This window comes from Octodon degus, unplaced genomic scaffold, assembly GCF_000260255.1.
Source record: "Octodon degus isolate 3935 unplaced genomic scaffold, OctDeg1.0 scaffold00409, whole genome shotgun sequence".
Classification (NCBI taxonomy): domain Eukaryota; kingdom Metazoa; phylum Chordata; class Mammalia; order Rodentia; family Octodontidae; genus Octodon; species Octodon degus.
The window spans coordinates 362,557-374,734 of NW_004524985.1; the positions used below are offsets into that span (position 1 = coordinate 362,557).

The following is a 12,178-nucleotide window of genomic DNA, read 5'->3' on the forward strand; positions in this document are numbered from 1 at the left end:
TTTTTTTTTTTTTTTTTTTTTTTTTGCTTCTGAATGTTAAAACCTAGCTTGTGAGGTGATTATGAGGGTAGAAACACCGACTCAGCCGGGGGTGATCCTGTGTTTGGGCGGTGACTCCGTCTGTGTGTGGCTTGTGTAGAGCTCCTTAGCCTTGCCAGGCATTGTCATGGGAGCCTTGCAGGGTTCCCTGTGAGGATTCAACAAGAAGTCAATTGTCTGGACTGCCTGGTTACATACCAGGCACTGAATCACATCCTTTTGGCTTTTATTTTGTTTTAGAACAACATTAAGGGAATGGGGAGATAGCTCAGCAGTCTAAGCCCATGCCTGGCAAGCACGAGGACCAGGGACCAGGGTTTGATCCCCGGTATGCATGCCTTGCTAGCCCTGAAACCCGGCATGGTGCACATGCCTACAATCCCAGTGCTGGGGGAAGCTGAGTCAGGAGGATCGCTATGAGTCTGAGCTGCGTGACCCTGTACCAAATAAATAAATAAATAAATACATGTATGTTTTAAAAAATTCAATTTTTAATAGGTCACTGGATAATTTTTTTTTACCAAATTGATATTAACACGACATACAATGATACTGATTATGACTGATGTGTAACGCAGTGCTTCTTGGTAGGAATGGAAGCAAGGGCTTTGTTCCATACTGACGCTGATCAGAGCTTTGAGTGGTAGAATGAAGGTGTCTGAGAAGGCAAAAAGCAAAGTATTCTGAAAATGAAACGTTTCAAGTCTAAGCAATTTTTATAAATCATCTTTACTGTTATTGTTTATGTAACATAAGATGCATTCTGGTGGGTAGACACTTTCATGGGCTTTGGATATTTGTAAAGGTGTGGTTACCACTACTACCAACTCATGCGATATGCATAAAAGTTCCTTTCTACCTCTTCACAGCGTGACCCTCCGTCCTTGCGTCCTGGCAGGCACGTATCTGCCTTCTGTCATTACAAGTTAAATTAGTGTTTTCTCCAGTTTCCTATGAATAGAACCACACAGCTTGTGCTCCTCTGCGTCGGACTCTTTCCCACAGTAGTTGTGCCGTGCTGTAGTTCCACCAGCAGTGCACCAGAACACTGTTTTCCCTTTCAATGCTTGATGCAGTTGGCTGATTTTAATTTTAGCACTTCTGGTGGAGGCTTTGTTCTAACTCATTTGGATTACTTGTCATTTGCCTCCATGACATTCCTACTGAGGATATTTTCATGCCCTTACAATAATTAACATGTTTTCTTTGTGAAGTATCTGTTCCTAATTGTGTTGTTGTCACACTGTATTTTAGGAGTTCTCTATATATTTGGGTATTCTGAATAGAAATAATAATGGATGGATATATATAATTTCCCCCAGTCATAACTTGCTTTCTCATGTTATTAATGGTAATTTTTATAAAGCAGAGGTTTTACGTTTTGATGAAGTTGGTTTTTTTTAAACTTTCTCTTGTGTAGTGTGAGCTTTTTCTATCGCCTTTTAGAAAACATCCCCTAGCCTGCATCTGTGAACATTTTTGCCTGCTTCCTCTAATTGTCTTAGTTACAATGCCAGCTTTTACATGCAGATCTATAATGAACTGCAAGTTGTTTTGGTGTGTGGTATCAATGAAAAATTGACTTCCATGTGACTCTCTAGGTATTCCAGCATCATCATTGAAAGTACTCTAGTTCTTCATTGAATCAATGCCCATTTTGTTCAGTATAATTGGCGATATAAGTATGGCTGTATTTAGCATTAACTATTCTGTGCCATTTATTTATGTCTTTCTTTTGTCAACACTACACTGTTTAAATTAGTTTAGCTTGACAGTTTGTCTTGAAATCAGATAGTGTTCTCCGGAGTTCTTTTTCCACATTGTCCCCACTATTAGAGCTTCTTGCACTTCTATATACATTTCTGAATTAGCTAATTTTATGATAGCGCTTTTATTGGGATTAAATATAGACAATATTAAAATAATTTGTAAATGTTATTTATATATTATCTTGGTTACTTTTCTCTTGTGGCTGAGACAAAATACATGATGCCTAGAATTAAGGAAGGAAAGGTTTATTTAATTCACAGTTAGTAGAGGTTTCAGTCCATACTCAGCTGGCTCCAAGGCAGAGTGGCACATGGCAGAAGGCCACCATTCATGGTGGCGGAAAACAGCAAAAAAAGAAAGCGCAGAAAGGAGCAGCAGGGAGAAAACCTCATACCCTCCCTTCTGTTGTATGCAGGCTGCCTGCACCCGTGCGGGGGTAGCACTCCCACCCATAATCCCAGTGTTAGAACATGAGTCAATCATAAACTCCAGAAGCCTGCTGTATGACTGCATAAGACTTTAGGGGACATCCAGACACAAACCATACCATATATTATATAACATAGAATTTATATAATACACCGATGTGTGTAGATTAAATCTACAACTGCATCTGGGAAATGTCTTTTTTCATTAGTATATGTTCATAGTATGTGATGTTTACATTCATCTTGGGGAGTAGCATTATATATTTATTTTCCTTTTTAACAAGTCCTCTTCCCCTTCTTGCCCACCTCCTTCTTCCTCTGAATCCCCTTCTCCTGTTTTCATTCATGTTATTAATTTTATGATGACACATTGTTTGCATGCACTGAGGTTACTGGGGTCCTGTGCCTGGCGTGTCTGGATTCCACTCACTTCCCCTTCCGTTCCGCACGCCCCTGGCCCTTGGTCTCCTAGACCCTTGCTGTCTGCAGGAGCTCTGTCCCTTTGCCTCCTTCTATCCATTCTTTATTATGCTCTTTATTTACATGTTGTCTTATTTAAATGAGATATTTCATGGCATTTAGCTTGTGGGTCTGATTGATTTCATTCATCGTTAAATTTTCCAGGTACATCCATTTCCCTAGAAATTTCTCAAAATTTTCCTTCTCTTTGAGTTGTATTCATTATGCTTAGAAAACATTTTTTCTTTTTTTTTAATTTTTAGAAAGCACATTTTCTTTATTCCTTCATCTATTGATGGGCATCCAGGCTGATTCTAGGGTTTAGCTATTATGAATCATACCGTATAGACACTAGTATACATGTATCACTATAATGTGTTGTCTTTAGCTCTTCGAGGAAAATACCTAGAAGGGGAATACCTGGATTGTACAGAATTTCCTCTTTTAGTTCTTTAAAGCATCTCCATACTGCTTTCCATGGCGGTTGTACTAATTTGCTTTCCTACCACCAATGTAGGAAATTTCCTTTTTCACTGTGGTCATACCAGCAGTTGTTATTTTTGACTTTTTGACCTTTGCCGTTCTTTCTGGTATAAGATGCAACATGTAACAGTAGGCAGTACATGGTAACCATTGTTGATTTCCGATCACCTTGTTGTGAAATTCTGTATTGGTTTTTAAAAAATTTTATTTTCTTTAAAATAGAAGGATGGAATGTTAGCATTGTTTTAATTTGCATTTCTCTAATGGCCAGTGATGTTGAGTGTTTTTTCACTTATCTGTTGGACATTTGTACTGCTTTTTGAGAATGTCTCTTCATTCCACTTGCAAATTTCCTGATTGGTTCTTGTATTTCAGATGGTCTGATTTTTAAAAAGTTTTTTGTATATTCTAAATATTAGTCCTATGTGTAAGGAGTAGCTGATGATTTTTTTTTTCTTATTCTGTATGTTGTCTCTTCACTCTACTAAGAAAATCCTTTCTGGGCTGGCCAAATAGCTCAGTGGATTCAAGCGCCTGCTTAGGGAGACGCAGGGGCTGGGAGTTCTATCCCCAGGCCTGCGTGCTGGCCCCACCCCCGGGGCGCTCTGAGACAGCAATTGGGCGTGGTGGCGCACACCTGTAATCCCAGCTGTAAACAGGAGGATCACTACGAGTCTGATCTATGCAGTGAGACCCTATAGACCCTGTAGATCCTGTCCTAAAATTAAAAAAAAAGAAAAAGAAAAAGAAAATCTTTTCCTATACCTATGACTTCAGATGTTTTGCGTATTTTATCTCGCAGTAGGTTCAATATTTATATTTTAATGTTTAAATCTTGGATCAATTTTGATTTTAGTTTAGCATGTGGTGAGAGACATGGGTCAGATCCCAATCTTCTGTAAGCAGAGAGTCAATTTTTCTAGCACCAAATGGTTGAATTGGCAATCTTTCTTCCAATTTGTGCTTTTGGCCTCTTCATCAAATATCAAATAGCTAAATGTGTCAGTGGATGTGTTTATATCCTCTGCTCTGCTTCTCTGCTGCACACGTCTGTTCCTGGGCCAGTCTCATGCAGTTTTTATCCTTGTTGGCTTCTGCCATAGCCTGAAGTCAGGTATTGTGAGCCTCCTATTTTTGGGGGGGAATATCTTAATTAATTTTTGAACAAAAATATATTACATATTTCCATGAATTTTGTCTTTTAAAAAATAATATATATTTTTAAAATTTTATTTTTATTTTACTTTTTTTGGCTGGCTCCACCCACCCTAGGGGCGGGCTGGCACGGCTTGTGGTGCTGGGGATTGAACTATGATCTCCTGCTCCTGCCTAAGCTTGCCTAAGCGTGTGCTTTAGACTGCTGAGCTATCTCGCTGGCCCCTAAAAAGTAATATTTTATTGCATGTTTTCTGATACTATTATAATGGTGTTTAGTTCTAATCTCCAGTCATTTACTACTAGTATATAGAAGTAGAGCAATTATTAATTCTGTACTCTGTGGATTTGTTAAACTCACTTAAGTGTTTCACCAGCTTTTTATACATTTCATAGTTTTCTTTTTTCTTTTTTTTTGGAACCGGGGATTGAACTAAGGCCCTTGTGCTTGCCAGGGAAGCGCTATTCTACTGAGCCATCTTCCCAGCCACTGCATTCCGTAGAATTTTCAGTGTACACAAATGTATGCTTCACTATGCGAAAAATTTCCTTATTTTTTTCTAGTTCCTGCTGCCTGCTGTCCCTCCCTTTCTCTTTTCTTTCTCCCTCCCTTCTTTCCCTTTCTCTTTGCTTGCCTATGGCACTTGCTGGACTCCCAGGACCACGCTGAATAGAGGTGCAAAGAGTTGGCATCATTTCTTTGTTTCTAGACTTGGGAGAAAGCATTACCTAGTTTGTCACAGGCGTCCTTTGTTAGGGTGAAGAAGCTACTTCCCAGTCATTGTAGGATGAGCCTTTCTGTCATTAATAGTAAGTGTTGGAAAACTGCTTATGACCTCTGTTGAAATAGTTGTATTTCCCCTTTTTTGTGTTACTGTGATAAATTATATTGATTTGATTTTTAAACGTTAAACCAAATTTTCAGTCCTAAGAAAAATCTCACTTGGTTATGGCACACTACCATTTTACATAGTATTGGATTTTTTCTAAACTTTGTTAAGGGATGGGGAGATAGCTCATTGACATAAGCATCTGCCTGGCAAGACCAGGGTCCTGAGTTCAATCCCCGGTACCAATAAATAAATTAATCTAATTAAAGAAATAAAATTTGTTAAGGATTTTGTATCTGTGAAGGATATTGTTCTACAAGTCCATCCCTCCTTAAGATTATGAGAGTAGGTCTGGCCAAATAGCTCAGCAGATTAAAGTGCCTGCAAGTAGGCCCAGGGCCTGGGGGTTCAATTCCCTGGCCTGCTGTGCCAGCCCCATCCCTGGGGCATGGTGAGATGACAATTGAGACTGGGCATGGTGGCGCGCTCCTATAATCCCAGCTCTTGGGAAGCTGTAAACAGGTGGATCACTACGAGTCCAATCTAGTGGTGAGACCCTGAACACCCTGTAGACTCTCCCCTAAAATAAAAAAAAAGTAAAAAAAGATTATGAGAATAATATTTAGCTATTGAATTGGACAGAGTTCCCAGGTCCCCTATTTTCTTGAAGCTTGTATGGAAGTATCATTTTATTCTTTAGCATCTGATAGAATTCATCAATAGAGTATGAATAGGCTTGGAATCTGGGGGAGATTTTTAATTATTAATTTAATAACCTGAATAAACTTGTGGTTGTTTTGATTTTTTTTAAATGTTACCAATCAGTTTGGGGAATTTCTTATTTTCAAGAAATATGTACATTTCACATGCAAAACTTATTTATTTAATGATATTTATAAGAACTCCCTTGTTGATATTTTTAGGACCTGCAGTGATGTAGTGATGATAGCTGAACTTTTTTTCTTTTCTTTTTTTTTTTTTTAATAATTATTTATTTATTTATTTATTTATTTGAGAGAGAGAGAGAGAGAGAGAGAGAGAGAGAGAGAGAGAGAGAGGGGTATGTGTGTGTGGCCAGCTCAGCCCACCAGGGGGCGGGCTGGCTGGCATGTGGTGCTGGGGGATTGAACCGCGGTCCCTGATGCTTTGCCAAGCTTGTTCTAAGTAGGTGCTTTAGACCACTGAGCCATCTCTCCAGCCCTGAACTTTTTTTCTTTGCATTGGTAATTTGTCTTTTTTTCTTGTTCAGTCTTACTCATGGTTAATCAGTTTCATTGATCTTTTTAGAGTTTTGTTGGTGTTCTTTTTCATTGATTTGCCCTAGTCTTTATTATTTCCTTTTCATTATTTATTTTAAGTAGCATTATGTACAAGTTATTAATGTGGGCACAAAATTCTGCTTTGTAGATTTTTCTCATTTTGTAGTATAAGACTTAAGATAATTCATGTCAGGTTCCCTGAATTGTCACTTTAGCACCATCTCTAAATTTTATATATTATGTTTTCATTCAGTTTAAAGTTTTTTTCCTAATTTCCTTTGTGACTTCTTTGATTTATGGGTTAATTATAAGAGCATCACTTATTTTCCAAATATTTAGGGATTTACTAGGTAATTCTTATTACTGGTTTAACTTTTTGGTTGTCAGTGAACTTACTCTGATATTTTTTGCTTTTTAAATTTATTGAAAGGTGCTCTGGATTGTCAAATGGTCAATCTTGGTGATATCCCACGAACAATTAAAAAAGAAAGTGTGTTCAGTCATTGAACAGGACAAGTCAATTAGGTCAAACTTTTTGGTAACATGTTTCAAGTCTTCTATATCTTTGCTAATTTTTCCCTCCATTTGTACTTCAAAATGTTGATGGTATACCTATCGGTTTGTTGACTGACCTTCTTGTTCTGTTGTTAATTCTTTTTATATTTTGAAGGTGTCAGTGGCTGTCTAGATATTGCGGATTGTGGTTTTCTTGTGTGAAGTAAATTCTTCGTATTGATCCAAGTTTGTATCTACTGTAGTATCCTCTTGCTCCTCCAGAAGAATTCCTCTTCTGTTTCTTATAGTACGTTCCCTATAGCGCGGGACACCCCCATGCAGATTATTAGAGCTCTTTATTTAGGACTCTGCCTGGAATACCATCTGCCTCAGAGTCTGTGTTGCTCTTCACACCCTCGTGAATAGCCGTCAGGCTTTCTTTCAGTTCCCTCTCCTTGTGTCTGTCACCCTGAAATTGCCTCCAGGCAGCAGGCCAGTGTGGTGACAATGGTGTTACTGGGCTCTAGGGTGCTAGGGAGCCCTTTCAGAGATTCTTCTCTAGGTTCCTTCTGTCCTGAACACAAATTGATTAAGATGATCACTAAGTTTTACATTAATTAAAGATAGGAAAAGAAACAGGCTCTACAGAAGGAGTGTGGGCCTCTATAGCATGAGCGTGGACCAGTGTGAGACAGAACAGTGGTTGTGAGGAAAATGGCGGCCGTCTTTTGTCTGGCCCACTCCTCGGCCTGACATGAGATCTAGGCCGTCCTGTCAAAAACCTGCTTCAGTTCTTGCCAGCAGAACTGAAGGTCGCGGCCTCTGATTGGTTCCAAGTGCAGGGCTCTGGGAACTGTTCCTCCGTGTGACCTGGACCCCTGTGATCAGTAGGTCAGTCCCACTTCCCCAGTCAGTCAGCCACACCCTAACCTGCCTCAATAGGATGCAGACCATTTGTTTCTTTTCTGTCAGGAATTATATATGCCCAGACTGTTGGCCAATGTTTAAATTCATTTTTTTAAACATATTTTGTTCAGTTTTCTAATTGTTTATGTGAATCAACTTAAATGTATGCTTGTTAGTCTACCACATCTGAAAAAATTCCCTTCAGTTATTTTTTTACTTCTTTTCTTTGGAGGGCTGGTGTTACGGATTGAACCTAGGGCCTCTTGCGTGCTAAACATGTTCTCGATCACTGAGCCCTTCTGGCATTTTTTAAATAAAGGAGAACATCAGAAAGGTTAACATGAAAATCATTATAAAATGAATTATATAGCATTATATATTGCATATATAAACATGCTGACAAACCTTTCACATACATAAAATGAGATAATTATAAAATAAGGTATGTTTTGTAAGATATGTAAATAAATTATGAGTTCCATCTTATTAAAATTATTAAGCATAAAAATCATTTAGATTATAGTTTAATTTTAATACCAAACCAGATAGGTAGTGTTTATGTCAAGATTTATGTAGAATATTATAAAATTAATTCTTGGATGTATTGATTTTATAATTTGTATTTGACACCTAAAATTATTTTTTTATCTTTCCAAGCTAAATAATGATGGAATTTAAAATTTTATGAACTATTTATTTTATAAATATCTCCATATTATTTATCCTTGCTAGAATGATTTTTATTAATATATATTTTCTTGAAAATCCATAAGTCTGAAAGTAATTCTCATTTCTTATTTCATAAAATTACACCTAGGTCTAGAAGCATAACTGAATAGTGGAGTGTTTGCTTGAACTATAGTCCTGGGTTTAATCTCCAATACTGTAAAAAACAACAAATAAACACACACACACAAAAGAAGCTTAAAGACTAATGTCAGCTAAACTCATTGTGTTTAATGACATTCCGTACGAGAAGGCATGAAATTCAAATAGTGTTACAGTCAAGGTGGCTGTATGTTGTGTAATATAAGGTGTGATCTGGGGACTTATACCCAGAATTGAAAACTGTATGAGGAAAGTGCGGATAAGTGGAAAAGAATTAACATTGATCAGATCTGTGTGCAAATCTTTCTGTGTCTTGGAAACACATATATTTAGTACCATGCCCGTAACCTTGATTTCCTCGTCTTATTCCTATAAGACTAAGAGCTCCTCTGAGGCATGAATTTATTTTTGCCCTGCTTGTCTTTATGTAGCCCTTACTCAGTGTCTAGTCTGTGATAGCCAGTCAATAAATATTTATGGAGGCAGAAAAATGTAGTTTAATTTTAAAATGAACAGCTGATAGTATATCATCTTTAAAGAACTGATGGTGAAATTTTCATTAATAAAAATATATAATCTTCCATGACTGAGCTGTGCTGCTAGCATCTTATGATTGAGTCAGCCTTTCTTCCTCACTTTCCTGTTACTTTATTGTTTCAAAATAGGAAGTGAAGGTTCGTTTTTTGTGAAAAAGAAATCAAATTCAATTAATGTAGCAGAATTTTGCCGAGACCCCGTGTTGCAGCGCTGCTCTCCAAATTTGCAGAGACATTCCACTTCATTGGTAAGTTACGCAGTGATTGTGCTGTCTGTTCAACTACTGATGTCGTGTTTTTAGTACTGAAATTTGTGACAGAGCTGGGACCGATTGGTATGGAATTTCTCTGAGGTTTGAACAAGTATATATGAGAAAACAGATGAGACAGAGCTTAAATGTACACGTGTAGATTTTTGAGCATGTAGAGTTTGAATTTCTGTACTGCCTAAGGATACCTCAACGTGGCTTAATCCTTTGTTTTCCTAGTGCCAGACCAGGTATGTGTGTCCCGCTCCCGTAAACACTCTCTAGCTAGAAATCTTATAGCGATTTCTAAGGAGCCAGGTAGGAGTCAGAAGGACACTGAACCCGGAGAAGTACATTCTCATTTTTCAATACGATGTGTATTTTTTGCTTTGAGAATCATTTAGTTGTTTAGTAATCATTATCTCTTATCGATGTGAGAACTGTGGAAGAAAAGGAAAAATTTACATGTTTGATATTGTGGTTGGGAAAAGTAGAAGCTGTTGCATTTTTAACCATCATTCATTATTAAAAATATGAGGGCTGTTTTATTTCTTAAGATAAGCAAAATGAATGATGGTAGCTGAATAAATGAAATCAGGCCACTGTAGTTTTCGTATGCTGGTTCTAGCTTCTATTATTATCTTAGAAAAAATTGCTTCATTAATGAAAGAAATTGGATACATATGGCCTAATGACTTAACCTCCCTGCTTTTCAGATTCCTGATATTTAAAATAAAGGAGAGATTATAGATGCCGTGTGAGGTCATTTTGGCATAAAAGCCTTTTATCTCCTTGATTAGGCTTTTAGTTTGTACTTTCTTATTTTTCCATAGCTATAAATGCTATTTTTCCATTAAAATTTCATGACTGTTTCTATATTAAAATGTTCTCAAAAACTCTAATAACAATTTTATTATAGATGCGATTATTTGCTCAATAGGGGCCTGTTTTTGATCATGAAGATTTCCTGAGGAGAAGAAGAAAACTATTGTCCTCAGATGATTCACTCAGTAAGTGTTTGGACGTAATCGTAAATAAACAGTTACTTTGGGCAGGCTGCATGACCTTGTTGAGTTTCCTCTGCCTATTCTCTTGGTGCCCGTTTTAGCATACATAACTGTCATATATGCTTGCCTAACGATTTTCCAGGCTCTAAAAAATAAAATATAGTTGTAAATGTTAGAACTTACCCATTCTGAATATTATTGGATATCTACGTTTTAGTGAGTTTTCTGAAATCTAAATAACACCCCTACCAATACCCCTCTTCATCTCATTTTCTAGTTCTTTCATTTTTTTCACATTATGTCATCAAATGTTGTTTTCTCAGCTGTCCACCCCTGCCTGCCTCTAGAACGTGAGCTCCGAAGGGTGGTCTCCTACTGAGTCTGACCCTAGCAGGTGTTCAGCAAACCTCTATCTACCACTTGCGCTTCAATTGTTTGCTTCGACGTCTAGTTTTTTGTTTGTTTTTGACAAAAGGGTCCTCCAAACTTCAGCCCCATGTGAGGCATTCAGACAGCGCCTCTTCCACGGCTGGGGAGAGAGAGCACATCACGTCCCTCGACCTTTCCGCCAATGAGCTCCGAGACGTGGACGCCCTGGGCCAGAAGTGCTGCATCAGCGGCCACCTGGAGCACGTGCAGCGGCTGGAGCTCCAGCAGAACGCGCTGGCCAGCTTCCCGAAGCTGCTGTGCGAGGTGAGGCCCTCCCTCCATCCTGGGGACGCGAGCTTGCACCCACCGCGCAGGGGCAGGCCACTGCGCTGAACCGGCTGGCTCACCCTTTCAGAAGCAGGCTCTGCTGCTGTGTCTGTCTTTGGCAGTCAGTCCTCTCATTCTTCAGGTCCACGTGGTGTGCAGAGACCCCTCGGAGGGCGGGAATGGGAGGGACATTGAGAAGGAATCCTGGGCTCTGTCCTGATGACGGCGAGTCCGTCTACTACAGCTACATAGTGATATTACTCCGTTACTTATACGGTTTAAATTATGTTAGACAGAGTAGAGTCAGACCTGTGTCGATCCTGTGCTGACAAGTGTTTGCTACTTGGACTGCGGTACGGCATCATTATCTCGTCTGTAAACTGGGTTTAGCAATAGGGTCATAATTGGATTTTGGGTATTTTTGAGTTTTAAAATTGTATGTATCTTAAAAATTGATTTTTTTGGCCCAAATTCTTATCTTTTTAAGAATTAAAATACAATATAGTTTGTTGACCGGGTGTTCCTCTCCATATTAACTTTGGTCATTATTTTTTTGTGTTATGGGCTAGAAAAGTTTTTAAAGCCCAAATGAATACCGTAACTAGACCTTAATACAAGGGGTTAAATAATTAAACTGAGTTTAGGGACTGACATGCAAGATTTGATAAAAGATTATCCCTGTTCAAAACAAAACAAAGCAAAACAAAAAACTACTCTTGGGCCAGCCAGATAGCTCAGTGGACAAAAGCACCTGCTTAGGCACAGTACAGTGGCTGGGGTTCCATCCCAAGCACGCGGTGCCTGCCTCTCCCCTGGGGTGCACTGGGGCAACAATTGAGACTGGGCGTGGCGAAGCGCGCCTGTAATCCCAGCTCTTTGGACACTGAAAACAGGAGAATCACTCCGAGTCTGATCTACGTAGTGAGACCCTGTAGACCCTGTAGACCCTGTAGACCCTGTAGACCCTGTAGACTCTGTACCAAATACATGAAAGCAAAACAAAACTACTCTTAATGCTAATGTACTTCCCAATTATCAT

The 12,178-nt window shown here is 38.6% G+C and overlaps 1 protein-coding gene across 1 annotated transcript in view; it reads left to right on the forward strand.

Moving 5' to 3' along the window:
* The window catches only part of Lrrk2 (leucine rich repeat kinase 2), a 155,425-nt gene that overhangs the window by 66,566 nt on the left and 76,681 nt on the right, over positions 1–12,178 (forward strand). Inside the window, exons 21-23 of the mRNA XM_023708602.1 lie at positions 9,318–9,436; positions 10,377–10,446; positions 10,919–11,136. Coding sequence (XP_023564370.1) covers positions 9,318–9,436; positions 10,377–10,446; positions 10,919–11,136 — 407 coding nt within the window. The remainder of the gene's footprint in view (positions 1–9,317; positions 9,437–10,376; positions 10,447–10,918; positions 11,137–12,178) is intronic.